The sequence below is a fragment of the Ipomoea triloba genome, chromosome 12 (assembly GCF_003576645.1).
Source record: "Ipomoea triloba cultivar NCNSP0323 chromosome 12, ASM357664v1".
NCBI lineage: Eukaryota > Viridiplantae > Streptophyta > Magnoliopsida > Solanales > Convolvulaceae > Ipomoea > Ipomoea triloba.
This window is the reverse complement of record NC_044927.1, coordinates 26,169,592-26,181,950: the sequence shown is the minus strand read 5'-3', so window position 1 is coordinate 26,181,950 and position 12,359 is coordinate 26,169,592. Positions and strand designations below refer to the sequence as shown.

The window sequence follows — 12,359 nt, the reverse complement described above, 5'->3', positions numbered from 1 at the left end:
TACAGTATATTCACTACAAGTCTACAACAATTTATAATAAATAAATAAATAATGAACAAATACAGCACTCCCAACAATTAAAGATGAGCCTACAAACAGGGAATTGCAACATAATTATGAGTTATGTGGAGCTCATAGATATAGGGCTTGTTTGGTTATCAGCGAATGGTCAAATCAGTCAATTTTTGGCGGATAAGTTACTAACCAAACATAGCCATAAAGATTTTGTTTTGTTTTGTTTTGTTTTGTTTTCTTAGTGAAGATTGTAACTCCGTAACTCGTAATCACTATTCGAGGATGATGTGTAGTTCATTGTGTAAATTTCACAAGGAGGTAAAACAGTCTACTTAAATCATGAATTCGTTATGCATTGAATAAAATTGAATCCGTGACTTTTAAGTATAACAGTCATATTTTATTTGCTATCACTATTTTTTGAAATACGAGAAAAATCTGCAACAACTACTAAAAAAATGTGCCTTACGTTATAGTTACAAATTTATATTATTAGTCAGCTTGGTCGGTTACACCATATCATTGTTTTTCTTATCTCTATCAATTATAATGACTGGATAGTAATGCAGCCGGCAGGAGACATGGATAGGTATTCCTGATTGTCATTTTATTAATGTTAGTTTACTTATTTTCCTTTTATCAAAACGTTAACTTAAATTTCATCACAGTTGTATATTTCTGACCAAAAAATGACGGGAAATTCCCTTTTGAAACATTATTGACGACAAAAATCAACGGTTTAGTTGTTGGGTTTTGACGAGATTCACGTCTGCTAAGATCCCCTTATGGCTTTACCCAATATCCAACTCGATTTCTCACTTTCTCGTTAATAATCAGATTTTTTTCCCCCTTTTTTATGTTTCTCGAAACTGGGTAGGATTTTCTGCTCAAATAAAATCCAGATATTTATCTGAATAAAAACTGAAAAAAATTGAAAAAAAAAATTATATACTATTCCAAATTATGGAGAGGTGCGATGATTCATTACCGGGAGGAAATGAAAATTCTCGCCCAATTGCTGATATTGATTCCCAAAGCTCAATCTTGAGCTCAAATCTCTTCTTGGATGGCGTTGGAGAGGTTGTTGTCACCCTTAATTCCGACGGGTTGTCTTGTAGATCAGCTGAATCTATTTCTAACGTAAGTTTTTTCCATTTTATGCATTTGTTTTCGTTGATTTATAATTTATAGGGTTGTTTAAAAGATCCGAAGAAGATGAAGATTTATACTCCGTATCTTTTTATTTTATTATCTGGTGAGTAGTTTGGAAATTTAGCCATGTACTCTGCTTGGAGGTTTCCCTATTGTTTGGGCATTGATCTGAAACAATGAATTCAGCTAGAAGATTGTATAATGCCAATGGGGTCATTTCTTAAGTTTCTGAAGTATAACATAGTTGGTTTGGATGCCACAATAAAGCGAAATCTATACATTATATATGTGTGATTGTGTGAATTAGTGTAAGTTGTTCACCTTGTTAAAGCAACTAAAGGAGATGGTTTTGTATTCCCAACAACTTAATAGTCGATATGAAGTGTAGTGATGTATATTGAGATTGTATCATGTATGTTAGTGTTGTTGATCCGAAACTGATTAACCTATCGTGTATGCTAGTTTTGTTGATCCAAGGCTGTCCTGGTTGACCACTTGACCAAAATCACCTGGATCGCTTGTGCTTTTGAGTTTTTAAACCTAAAATGAGTATTCATCTTTCTTTTTTACTACTTAATAACAAATGCCATAACAGAGAGAAGGAAAGGAGGGTACTTTTAGGTATTTATATCTGGCTGTTGTTTATTTTCACTGTTACCAGTTATATTGTACTTACATTTTCTAAAGGAATAACCCTTGGATTGTTTTGTCTATTCATGGTAGGAGGATGATCCATCCCTTTGTTTAGGCTTAAAAATTTTCCGCAAATGCGAAATTTCTGTGAAATTTTGTGACGTCTATGCCATTGACTCTCTTGGTTGGGGCTTGGTTCGTGAATCTTCGCTTCCAAATGCTAGTGGATTATTCTCTGGCTACTCATTTGAGGTTATCATTTATCTTACAGAATTACAGTACCAACCAATAGTTTTTATTCTATTTTGTCTTAATCAGTGGGCTGAATTTGTATTTGCCACGGCAGATGTATCGGTTTACTGTACACTATGTTCAGAAGTCAAGAAACCACCCTACTGTTTGGATCCCATCGCAGTATTGCTTTGGCCATAAGGACCTGCGGACGTGCCAGATGTGGGTTAATCAGATCAGAGCTACTCTATGCTTGCAGGGAGGGAGACCTAAAAGTCTTCTGGTACGTTTGTTTAAGTGGCTAATGCTGCAATATGATGAATTATAAAGTTAGTAATTCAGTAATGAAGTCTTGTCGTTAAACTATAAACATAAGATAAGCTTGTTGTAAGATTTTTTTCCAGACTTTCTTTTTGATTGACTAGGTTTTTGTTAATCCAAGGAGTGGGAAAGGAAATGGATGTAGAACTTGGGAAGCTGTGGCTCCTATATTTTCACAAGCCAATGTAATGACGAAGGTAATTTCTAAGCTGTAGCTGTCCCTTCTGATTTGCTCTTCTAGAATTTGTAAGATAACCAAGGACTTTCCAATCTCATGTTCGTAGTTATACACAAATCATTTACCATTGATTTTGCATAAGAATCTATTTGATCCAATTAGCTCATGTCTGGAGTGATCATTTAGTTGGCCAAATAAAATTATTGAGGCTGAAATTGTCTAACATACGAGTATATATATAACTTAGGGAGTTTTTAAGGCCTTTCGTTGTTTCTGTTGGTTACTTATATCCTATTAGTGAGCCCAAAAGTTGGTGTTATTTTGTGAGTCAGATTCCATTTTCTGTCTCTTTCTATTCAGCAAATCATTTTGGTAGAAGTCTTCATATGGGGCTTCGGATGAAATCCTGTATGATAAGCCAACTGAGGTGATTATTCATGTGGAGATATTGAAATGATGAGCTGGACCTTCCTATGATTTACTTCTTGCTTCTTGAAAACGTAAGGCTTCAAGTCTAATTTGTGAAATGAATCCATACAAAATAACTTTGAAAAAGAACAAGAAACCTTTATAAATACAGTAATAAAAAACTAGATCATGAAAAGTATAATGGATCATGTGAAGATTCTTGGAATTGAGGCACTTGTCTAGGGATGGAGTACAAGTTCTTTCATCAATTAAGATTTGACAAATACCGTCCTCAAAGCTGTGGAGATAATTTGACATGATGAATACCTTACTTCGTAGTAAAGTTCTTGTTTCAAAGTGATTTGAAAACTAACTTAGTCATGAAAGTTTGATGGATGGGTTATTGAAGTGTTGTAGATTAAGAACCATCTTCCATTCAAAAGGGCTGTTCTCCACAATTTGTTTTCAACCATTTTGATCAGGTCACTGTAACGGAGAGGGCAGGGCAAGCTTTTGATGTAATGGCCTCAATCTCAAACAGGGAGCTTCATTCATATGATGGTGTGGTAACTGTTGTAAGTGACAAGACTTCTTTCTAATCTATGCTAGAATTTCTTCTTCTTGAAACATGACTTTTGCTCAAGAAATTGAAACGTAGAATCTCTGTGCAGAAGAACTCTATTTCCACACTTTATTCCTAATTGTTATGCTATTCAAATCTGTGAGTAATTGTTTAAGAACATAAAAGAAACCTTGATTTGGACTATAGAAACAGTATTCTACAAATTGAAATTTGTTCTCTTAATCTCTTTACGGTTCTATACTATTTGCTACAATTTCAGGGTGGTGATGGTTTTTTTAACGAAGTACTAAATGGACTTCTATTGTCAAGACATAAAGCTTCATACCCACCACGCCCAACAGAATCTATTCATCCTGTTGAGAATGGTAGCAATGGGATGGCTCATGATGCAAATGGAAACACAGAAGAGCCTTCTGATAATAATGAAGATTTCTCACCTCTTCTCACTCATTCAGAACTTGATGGAAGGCAAGGTACAAATCTCAGTAGGTAAACTTTTCATATAGTTTCTCTTCTACACATTGCCAATATCTGCATAACATTCTCATAGAAATGTATTTGGTGTTACAGGAGAGACTGATGATCCTTGCAACACAGGTTCGTTAACTTACAGTTCAAGGCAATAAACTGAATTAGTCGGTTATTTCAAGTCTTATTTCATCCTTGATTCTTATAAACAATTTGTTTACAAGGCTTTCACTTAGTATTGCTTTTATTTTTTAACTTTGCTTTCATCATGGTTTGGACAGATCGGGATTCTTTTTTATTTCCAAATGAACGCTTCAGGTTCGGGATTATTCCATCAGGATCCACTGACGCCATTGTAATCTGGTACATACTTTTATTAGCTTGTGGACTTGGTCCTTGGCATCAATAACATTTTTTGTTTGCTACTACAACAAGCTATATACTTTTCTTTAGAATTGTCCGCATGAGCACATATGAAATTCTATTCTTCTCTGATTTATATGTGTGTGTGTGTGTATTTCAATCTGATGTGTGGTACATCGTAATGTTTTATTAATTGGAATTATGTTCCGTATGCAATGATTTATAGCATCTATAGGTTGGAAGAAATCACTTCTAGTTCTAGGCTAATGAATCCAACTTCTGCTTTAGCATATTTTGTGAAAAATGCCTCGACTTTCACTTTTGCAGTACTACTGGTGCTCGGGATCCTATAACATCTGCCTTACAGATTGTCCTTGGTAAAAGCGTATGCCTTGATATTGCTCAAGTTATAAGATGGAAAAAAACGCCCACCTCAAAGGATGAACCCTGCGTACGCTATGCAGCCTCTTTCGCTGGGTATTATTTGTTTACCATTAGTAATATTGTATAATATGGAGTATTCCCTATGGGTTATATATTAAAGTGAAGCCAATTCTTGATCAGCAACTGACTAAACCATTCTTTCCCGAATGCCCACTATTTTGAATTTTTGATACTCATCAAAAACCAAAAACTATCCAAGAGAAACTGTGAAATTTAACTTTACTAAATTCAAGTATGAAGTATACTACCGGTGCCTCTGAAGTATTTTGTGAGGCATGTTGGAGTTAAATCTATGCTAAATTTAATGCCGATATATTGGAGTAATAAAGTGTTATGTCTTAATTAACTGCTGAGATAAGGAATGTTTTTCTCCTCTTTGATTTATTTTATTCTCTTGATAGGTATGGATTTTACGGAGATGTAATCACAGAAAGTGAAAAATATCGTTGGATGGGACCTGTACGATATGATTTTGCAGGAACTAAAGTGTTCCTTCGACATAGGTACGTTTGGTTGATTCTGCTTATGTGCACAGATGAAATTATTAGGTATTTTTCTATATTTATTCTTGTGAATCTCGTGCAAAACGAGCTTCACTGACAGAAGAAACATAAATTGAGAGAGGGTTTTAAAAGAGAACCTTATTCTTAACTCCAAAATAATACGCTTAATAGCATTTCTCTTAAATATTTTCTTTATTGACGTTTTTTTTTTTATAGCTCGTATGAGGCAGAAGTTGCATATTTGGAAGTTGATTCAAAGAAAGCAAACTTGGGTGAACAGGGAGGCCTACAAGTCAGTAGGAAAAAGCCATTTTGTAGCCTACGTAAGAAGCCCGAAAGAATAGTGTGTCGTGTGAACTGCAATGTATGTAACTTAAAAGCAGGCGAAACATCACCAAGACATGAGATATCTGAAACATACTCGGAGGAACCAAACTCGGAGGAATCGAGATGGTTGAAGTCCAAAGGGCGGTTTCTAAGTATTGGTGGTGCAATAATCTCTTGTCGAAACGAAAGAGCTCCTGATGGCCTGGTGGCTGATGCACATCTTTCAGATGGTTTCCTACATCTTATATTGATCAAAGACTGCCCTCATGCATGTTATTTATGGTCTCTCTCTCTCTCTCCTTCTCTCTCACTCATTCACTACCAATCGTTTGACTTCCATTCAATTTGTGTTCATTATACACGACGGATGTCTTGTATTCTCCAATATAGTGTTCCACCCGGTTGCACCCTCACATGGGAGGGGTGGGTTCGAGCCTTAGTGGAGGCAATATTGGCTCTTTGTGCTCCATTTGGTTGAAAAAGTAGCTATGAACAGATACTACATTGTAACAGAGTCAATAGTACTCCAAAAAAAAAAAACTAACAGCGATGAAAATACATGCAGGCATCTTACCCAGCTTGCAAAGAAGGGCGGGAATCCCTTGGACTTTCACTTCGTTGAGCACCACAAGGTATGCTTCTCTCTCTTTTCCCTCGATCACGAAGCAATGCTCAGTGTTTCAGAGGTCTGACTTTCTGCTCAAATCTTGCACAGACGACAGCTTTCACGTTCACTTCTTTTGGCAAGGAGAGCGTATGGAACATAGATGGCGAGCCCTTCCAAGCACATCAACTCTCGGCTCAAGTTTTCCGCGGCCTCATCACCATGTTTGCCACTGGCCCTGAAGTGTAGCCTCACAAGGTGCATATATGTTTTCTTCTTCTTCTTGTTCTTCTGCAGCAAATATTATCCTGTTCTTGAAATATGGATCCTCAGATTTGTATAGCAATTACTAAAATTTTCTCTCCCTGCTGCCACCTCCTCCCCCATGTATAATGTATACCATTTTGATAAATTGTTGGTCAGATTAGAATTTTGCAATCAATATGATATTTTCTTTAGCTTTTTCTACATTAGCTCTTCTTATACCTTTGTATGTTTTTGGCTGGATTGGATATTGTCACCTTTTTTTTTTCAAATACGTGAAAGTCTACTGTCGGTATTCGGATCTGGCCACCTTAGGTGAAGCTTATTTTGTAACCTTAGTTGATAAAAAGATCACAAATAAGGTAGACCAACTTAGTTGACTGGCTCAAGCCAAGAAGACCAATAGGTAACTCTTACGCATAGTTAAACTTCGAACTATGTAATTATTAACCAAATTGTCTGGCCAATTTAAATAGGAGTTGCTCCCTCCAAATATTGTCAACTCTTGTCCTTATGATAAATACTTAATATAATCTCAAAAGCACACATGATTATACGCAATGCAAAATACACCTAACACGAAATAATTTTTCTATATATCTAAAGATCTAAGTTGTCCATACGACAAGACGTTTAAATATGTCATCGCAATAAATCCAACATCTTTATATAATCAAATATCTAACACGAAATAATTTTTCTATATATCTAAAGATCTAAGTTGTATATACGACAAGACGTTTAAACACGTCATTACAATAAATCCAACACCTTTGTATAATCAAATATTTTGTACGATTACTCGTGCAAACTATATCAATTGATAATATGATAAGGTACGTAGCTAGTGTGCAAGTACAATAAATTAATATTTCGTAAAAATTTTGATAACAATTGTAGCTTATCCTAAATATATACCACTGTTTGGAAGTACAACAGCACCAAGCCAAAAAAACTAGACATCGTGCCGGAGATATCATGCCCCGTCTTTACCAAACATGCATCATGTTGAATTAGGGTTTAGGTGATTAACGTTTTGGATGAAGACAGTGACAACGTGCCAACATTTGATAAAGTAATGTTTATTTAAAAAATAATTGTTTTTTCTTTTACGATAAAAATCACAGTCACTATCCAAGTGTGTGCATTGAGTAAAAAATCGTTTATGTGAAATAGACCACAAATCACACATGAGAGGTAAATTGCACTAAGAAAATTATGCGCAATGAGCTCGGTCGAGAATGTGTTGGTAAAAATCAAATATGTGACATGTGCGAAAATTATGCTCTACCCTTTCACCACCCCTAGCTTTTAATTTTTTTTTTAAAAAAAATAATTAAATAAGTTTGCCCCACTAACTACCATGTAGTGTGATATCATTACGGTTTTCAAATAGGTCACGGGTCCTAACTTCGGTGGTGAGAACTTAAATTTTTTGAATTGAAATGTTTGAGAAAATATAAAACATATAATACTTTGTAAAAGATCATGAATAATTTTAAAAAATAAAATTTTCCCCATATTTTAATTTGTCCGTAAAATTATATAGATTTGCTGCTAGCTATACCCTATACGTTGTCCAGTTTGGTTGGGAGAATAATATATTTTTTCCCATATTTATTTATATCAAAGTATAAAACCGTCTTTTTCATTTAAAACAATGAAAATGGCTTTTCTATTAAACAAATTTGGGATTAGTTATTCTAGATAAATAAAATAAATAAAATATGTATTCAAAAAGTAAAAAAAATATGTATTGATTTTTTATGTTTTTGAAAGATGTGTTAATAATAATTTAATGTAATTTAAATGCAACATGTCAACGATATTCTCAATTTAGGAAATAATAGTACATTAATAATTTTGGTGGGGCTATATTTTCTAGATATAGGCAAAATATGTTACGGAGTATTATATTAGAGCAGCATGTCAGCAGGTTGAGAGTTCAAGATAACGGAGTTGAGCCGGAGGCATGATGTCGGCTAGCCCAAACTGCATAAGAGGCGGTGAAATAATCATACTTTACATAGGAGTAGGCCAAGAACAAATGGCGTTGGAGAAGATGTAGCTATCTTTTTTTTAAATAGGTCACGATAGATCTTAATTCACTGGTTCAGTAAGTAATATTTACAAAATAAATCAAGGTTCAAAACTCGATAACAAATTAACAACAGTGTGAAATAATATTTAAAGTGAGCATATCTTTTGTGCGCACTAGTATTTGATTCTGTTTGTTGAGCCACTAAATTACCGTGGTTTACACAAGATGTGAATAGCTTGATTGGTTGGTGTTTGTGTTGCCAACTTTGAAGTTGCGGGTTTTGGGCTTAACTAGTTACACCCCTTACCGTCTTTCCTCCCGATCAGTCCTCATTTATTTTTCTTAGACCAAGACATTCCTAATAAAATCAATCATAGGTCTTATAGCCCCATCATTATTATTATTATTATTATTATTATTATTATTATTATTATTATTATTTATTCTATCACATTATTCTTTATTATGTATATATGGCAAACATATAAGTCAATCCAACCCAAATTAAATTTTTTAATCAATTTTTTAAAAAAGGTCAAAGTTGCATCAACACATTCAATTTTGGTGTTGAATTGCAAATTTTAAAAAGTAGTTTAAATTATCACTTTGCAAATTGCAACAGTGCTTGACTTTTTGTATTTTAATTCATCAATAAAGCCACTATGTATAAAGAATGATATGAGCAATAGTAGCTTTGTGAAATCCTGTAAATTAATCTCACACGTTCATCTAAGATGATTAATGGCTAAAAATTAAAAAAAATATATGATGATTTTTTTTTAATTTTCAACTATTTTTTATTATTTTAAATCAACATATAAGATTTCAATATAGTTTTAATGGGAGTTAGACCACTATATATCGATGAGAGTTTCGTAAACAAGCATCAGATTAAGTACACGCGATTCTGATCGTGCAGTGTAAGTGATAGCAAGGGTGATTTACACGGTCTTATATGTGTAGTTTAAATTAATCTTATGTTATTCAATTATTATTTTTTAATTGCTAAGTCTTTGTCGGGCCGCCCAGTCAGTCATTATTGTTGTTTTGATTATACAATACATTTTTGGACCACGCGTATCGGCGTATATACCTCGACAAACCTTTCATTATTACATCATTTGTTCGATTTCTGTGTGATCGGATAATGTTTGGTTTCTAACTTTTGTATTTTGATGGTTTTGCTTTGTTTGTTTATTTTATTATTGAATTCAATTTTTTTTTAAGTAATAATATTATATGTAAACTTGATAAAAATTTTATAGGACAAAGAAATAAAGGAATTGATATTTAAAGAATATCATTTCTTGTTCTATATGATTTACCATTTACAAGATATATGGTTTTGGAGCAATCAAAGTTCGATTGGTTACGTAGTTGATTTGCTAATCACAAAATTTTAAGTTTGATTTCTACGGAGTGTTTATTAATTAGTATTCTGGTTTGAATCGATCAACTATAGACAATTTAGACTAGTTATTTCTTTGTGGTTCTTTGTCAGGTAGAGTTTCTCAAAGATTTCACATAACTTAATAATGCGAGGGATGTGATTCTTATGAATGTTTTAAAAAATGAAAAAAAAAAAGGAGAAAATTTAGTAGTCTCACATGTTTGTAAGTAACCTCACATCTCATTAAACCAAACAATATTCATATTTTTTAAGGTTATGTAACATAACATGAATCAAATGGACCTTAAAAATACGTTTCTACTATCTAATTTTAGACAACTAATTAAATATGACTTTCTAATCCCGTTTTATTTCTTTTGTGGTTGTACACTAATAACAAAACTAATTAATAATCTTTCTTAAAGTTTTACACGCCAAACTTGAGAGCCCCAAACTGCCTTCCCCTTAATGTTTTGGTGGAGACCGGAGTAACTCGTAAGATTTGTCTTAGCAGCCTTTATGTTTTTCAAAGTATCGTACACTAGGTCCCATAATAATAAGATAACTCCACACCACTTCCTCTAATATGATTAGTACCTGTATAATGAAATAGACTATGTTTCTTTGAATTGGTCTACCAATTGAGTTGTGCCGAATACAATTGTTAGCTTCTTTCATATCTTTTTGCACTCTGAAATGGAAAATAGACAAGATTTTCTTTTTAAAAAATCATTTTCTTTTTTTTTTTGAAGAAAAAATCATTTTCTATATATTGGATATGATATTTAAATACGTTGCGTACGTACGCACATGTATACATACATTTATTTATTTTAATTCTTCTAGTTACTATCAGTTATCAAACAATAAAAATTATGTTTACTAAAACTCATTTCAAGTGTTGAATAATTAATTCAGATTTGTTATTATATTTGAACCAAAAGTCCATAAGGAATGGGACTCAACTGATTCTTTAGTTCTAAAGATATAATACGGAGTATATGATATTTATTCAATTTTAATAATGGCTCAAGGATAGTTTACAACTATCTGTTTCCTTGATATGTTTTTTAGGTTTAGATTTGGTTATAGAGAGAAAGATTTAGCTGAGAGCTTAGATTGCTTATAATGTTCTTCCCTTACAAGCTATGTAGAGGCTCCTTATATAGATAACTTTGAGAGTAACATATGTATTTCAATATTTATTAAGCCGTAAAAACTATAGTAGACTACATTATATTATTAATTACTTTTCGTAAAAGCTACATTACTTTATTATGTTTTTACATATATTTTTCTAAAAAGATACATTACTTTGTCTGCCATAATGCTTTATCTTTTTTTTCTTTTTCTTTCCGTTGTCCTTATTGATAAGTTTGAGTTGTCAGCCAAAAGTTCATAAGGAATGTAAGTATAATATAAGATACTTATGGCAATATGGTTATATGGATGACCTTAAGATGTGTTAGAACTTATGCTTACAGGAGACAATTGTTAACCTTGATTTTGAAGTTGTGACTCAAGTTGTGCAAACAGGGGGAGAAAATCTTTTATTAGTGTATTAATTAGACCGGGTCACAATGAAATTTTATGTAGCTTTGTATGATAGATGTACGTGTTATTGATTCATAGTGAGATGATTTTTGACCTCTCTCGATAGTTGATTGTGTTGAAATGGCATAATATCGATTCATGTATCTTTCATTCTTTCTAATTTCTTAGGATAATAAAAAAATAGATTTTATTTCGATCAAGAATGTAATAATACGACAAAGTTTATTAATATATAACTAATTAAGAGAATTCTATTTTTTATATAATAATCCGCAAAGAATTTTATTTTGAGAATATAACACAACAACATGTCACACTTTCTAGAACCATTATTTCTAATATCTAATAGTTACATTGAACTTTAATTCATTTAAAATTGGATCACTTAAACTGTCAAGATTTTAATGAAGTAAACTCCCGCTAGTAAATTGTCAAGATTTTAACGAAGTAAACTCCCACTAGTATTCTCTATCGTGATGCATAAAAATAGATGCCCAATATTAAAATCTTGATTTTATTTATATTTTAGATATTTATATCAGTGTATAATAATAATAATAATAATAATAATAATAATAATAATAATGTAAACTATTTTTTATAAATTTGATATTTATATTTTGGGATTAATGTCAATGTATTATTACCATTGAAGAAGATAATAAAATATAAGGTGGATGCATGTATATGGTAAGAATAGTTATAAAAGATAATGGAAGTTATAACGGTGATAGTATTTTTGACCAAAATATTATATAGTACAACTCTTATAGCATAATGCATAAAAAACTTAATGAAACAACGAACATAAATGAAGAGTATAACATTCATCTACACTTATTAATTTCTAGATTAGATGATTAGTATATGATGGATAATA

At 32.4% G+C, this 12,359-nt stretch overlaps 1 protein-coding gene across 2 annotated transcripts; it reads left to right on the top strand.

Moving 5' to 3' along the window:
• Positions 1 to 593: 593 nt before the first annotated feature.
• Positions 594 to 6,698, top strand: LOC115999690 (ceramide kinase). Of its 2 annotated transcripts, none has more exons than XM_031239557.1 (13): positions 594 to 1,155; positions 1,891 to 2,052; positions 2,147 to 2,314; positions 2,457 to 2,549; positions 3,421 to 3,513; positions 3,781 to 3,994; positions 4,092 to 4,118; positions 4,271 to 4,352; positions 4,680 to 4,829; positions 5,198 to 5,299; positions 5,516 to 5,908; positions 6,192 to 6,258; positions 6,342 to 6,698. In XM_031239557.1, the coding sequence occupies exons 1-13, from the start codon at positions 979 to 981 to the stop codon at positions 6,477 to 6,479; spliced, it is 1,866 nt and encodes a 621-aa protein (XP_031095417.1). In that variant the 5' UTR covers positions 594 to 978; the 3' UTR covers positions 6,480 to 6,698. The 2 variants fall into 2 exon arrangements, with proteins under 2 accessions (XP_031095417.1, XP_031095418.1); XM_031239558.1 differs by having other exon boundaries at positions 1,023 to 1,155; positions 2,474 to 2,549.
• Positions 6,699 to 12,359: the final 5,661 nt, after the last annotated feature.

What these genes read in the sequence shown, in the direction of transcription:
- LOC115999690 (XM_031239557.1), top strand. Translation starts at nt 979, where the DNA reads ATGGAGAGGTGCGATGATTCATTACCGGGAGGAAATGAAAATTCTCGC. An exon ending in ATGATGGTGTGGTAACTGTT is followed by an intron (nt 3,514 to 3,780) that starts GTAAGTGACAAG and finishes CTACAATTTCAG; the next exon opens with GGTGGTGATGGTTTTTTTAA. An exon ending in AAAGTGTTCCTTCGACATAG is followed by an intron (nt 5,300 to 5,515) that starts GTACGTTTGGTT and finishes TTTTTTTTATAG; the next exon opens with CTCGTATGAGGCAGAAGTTG.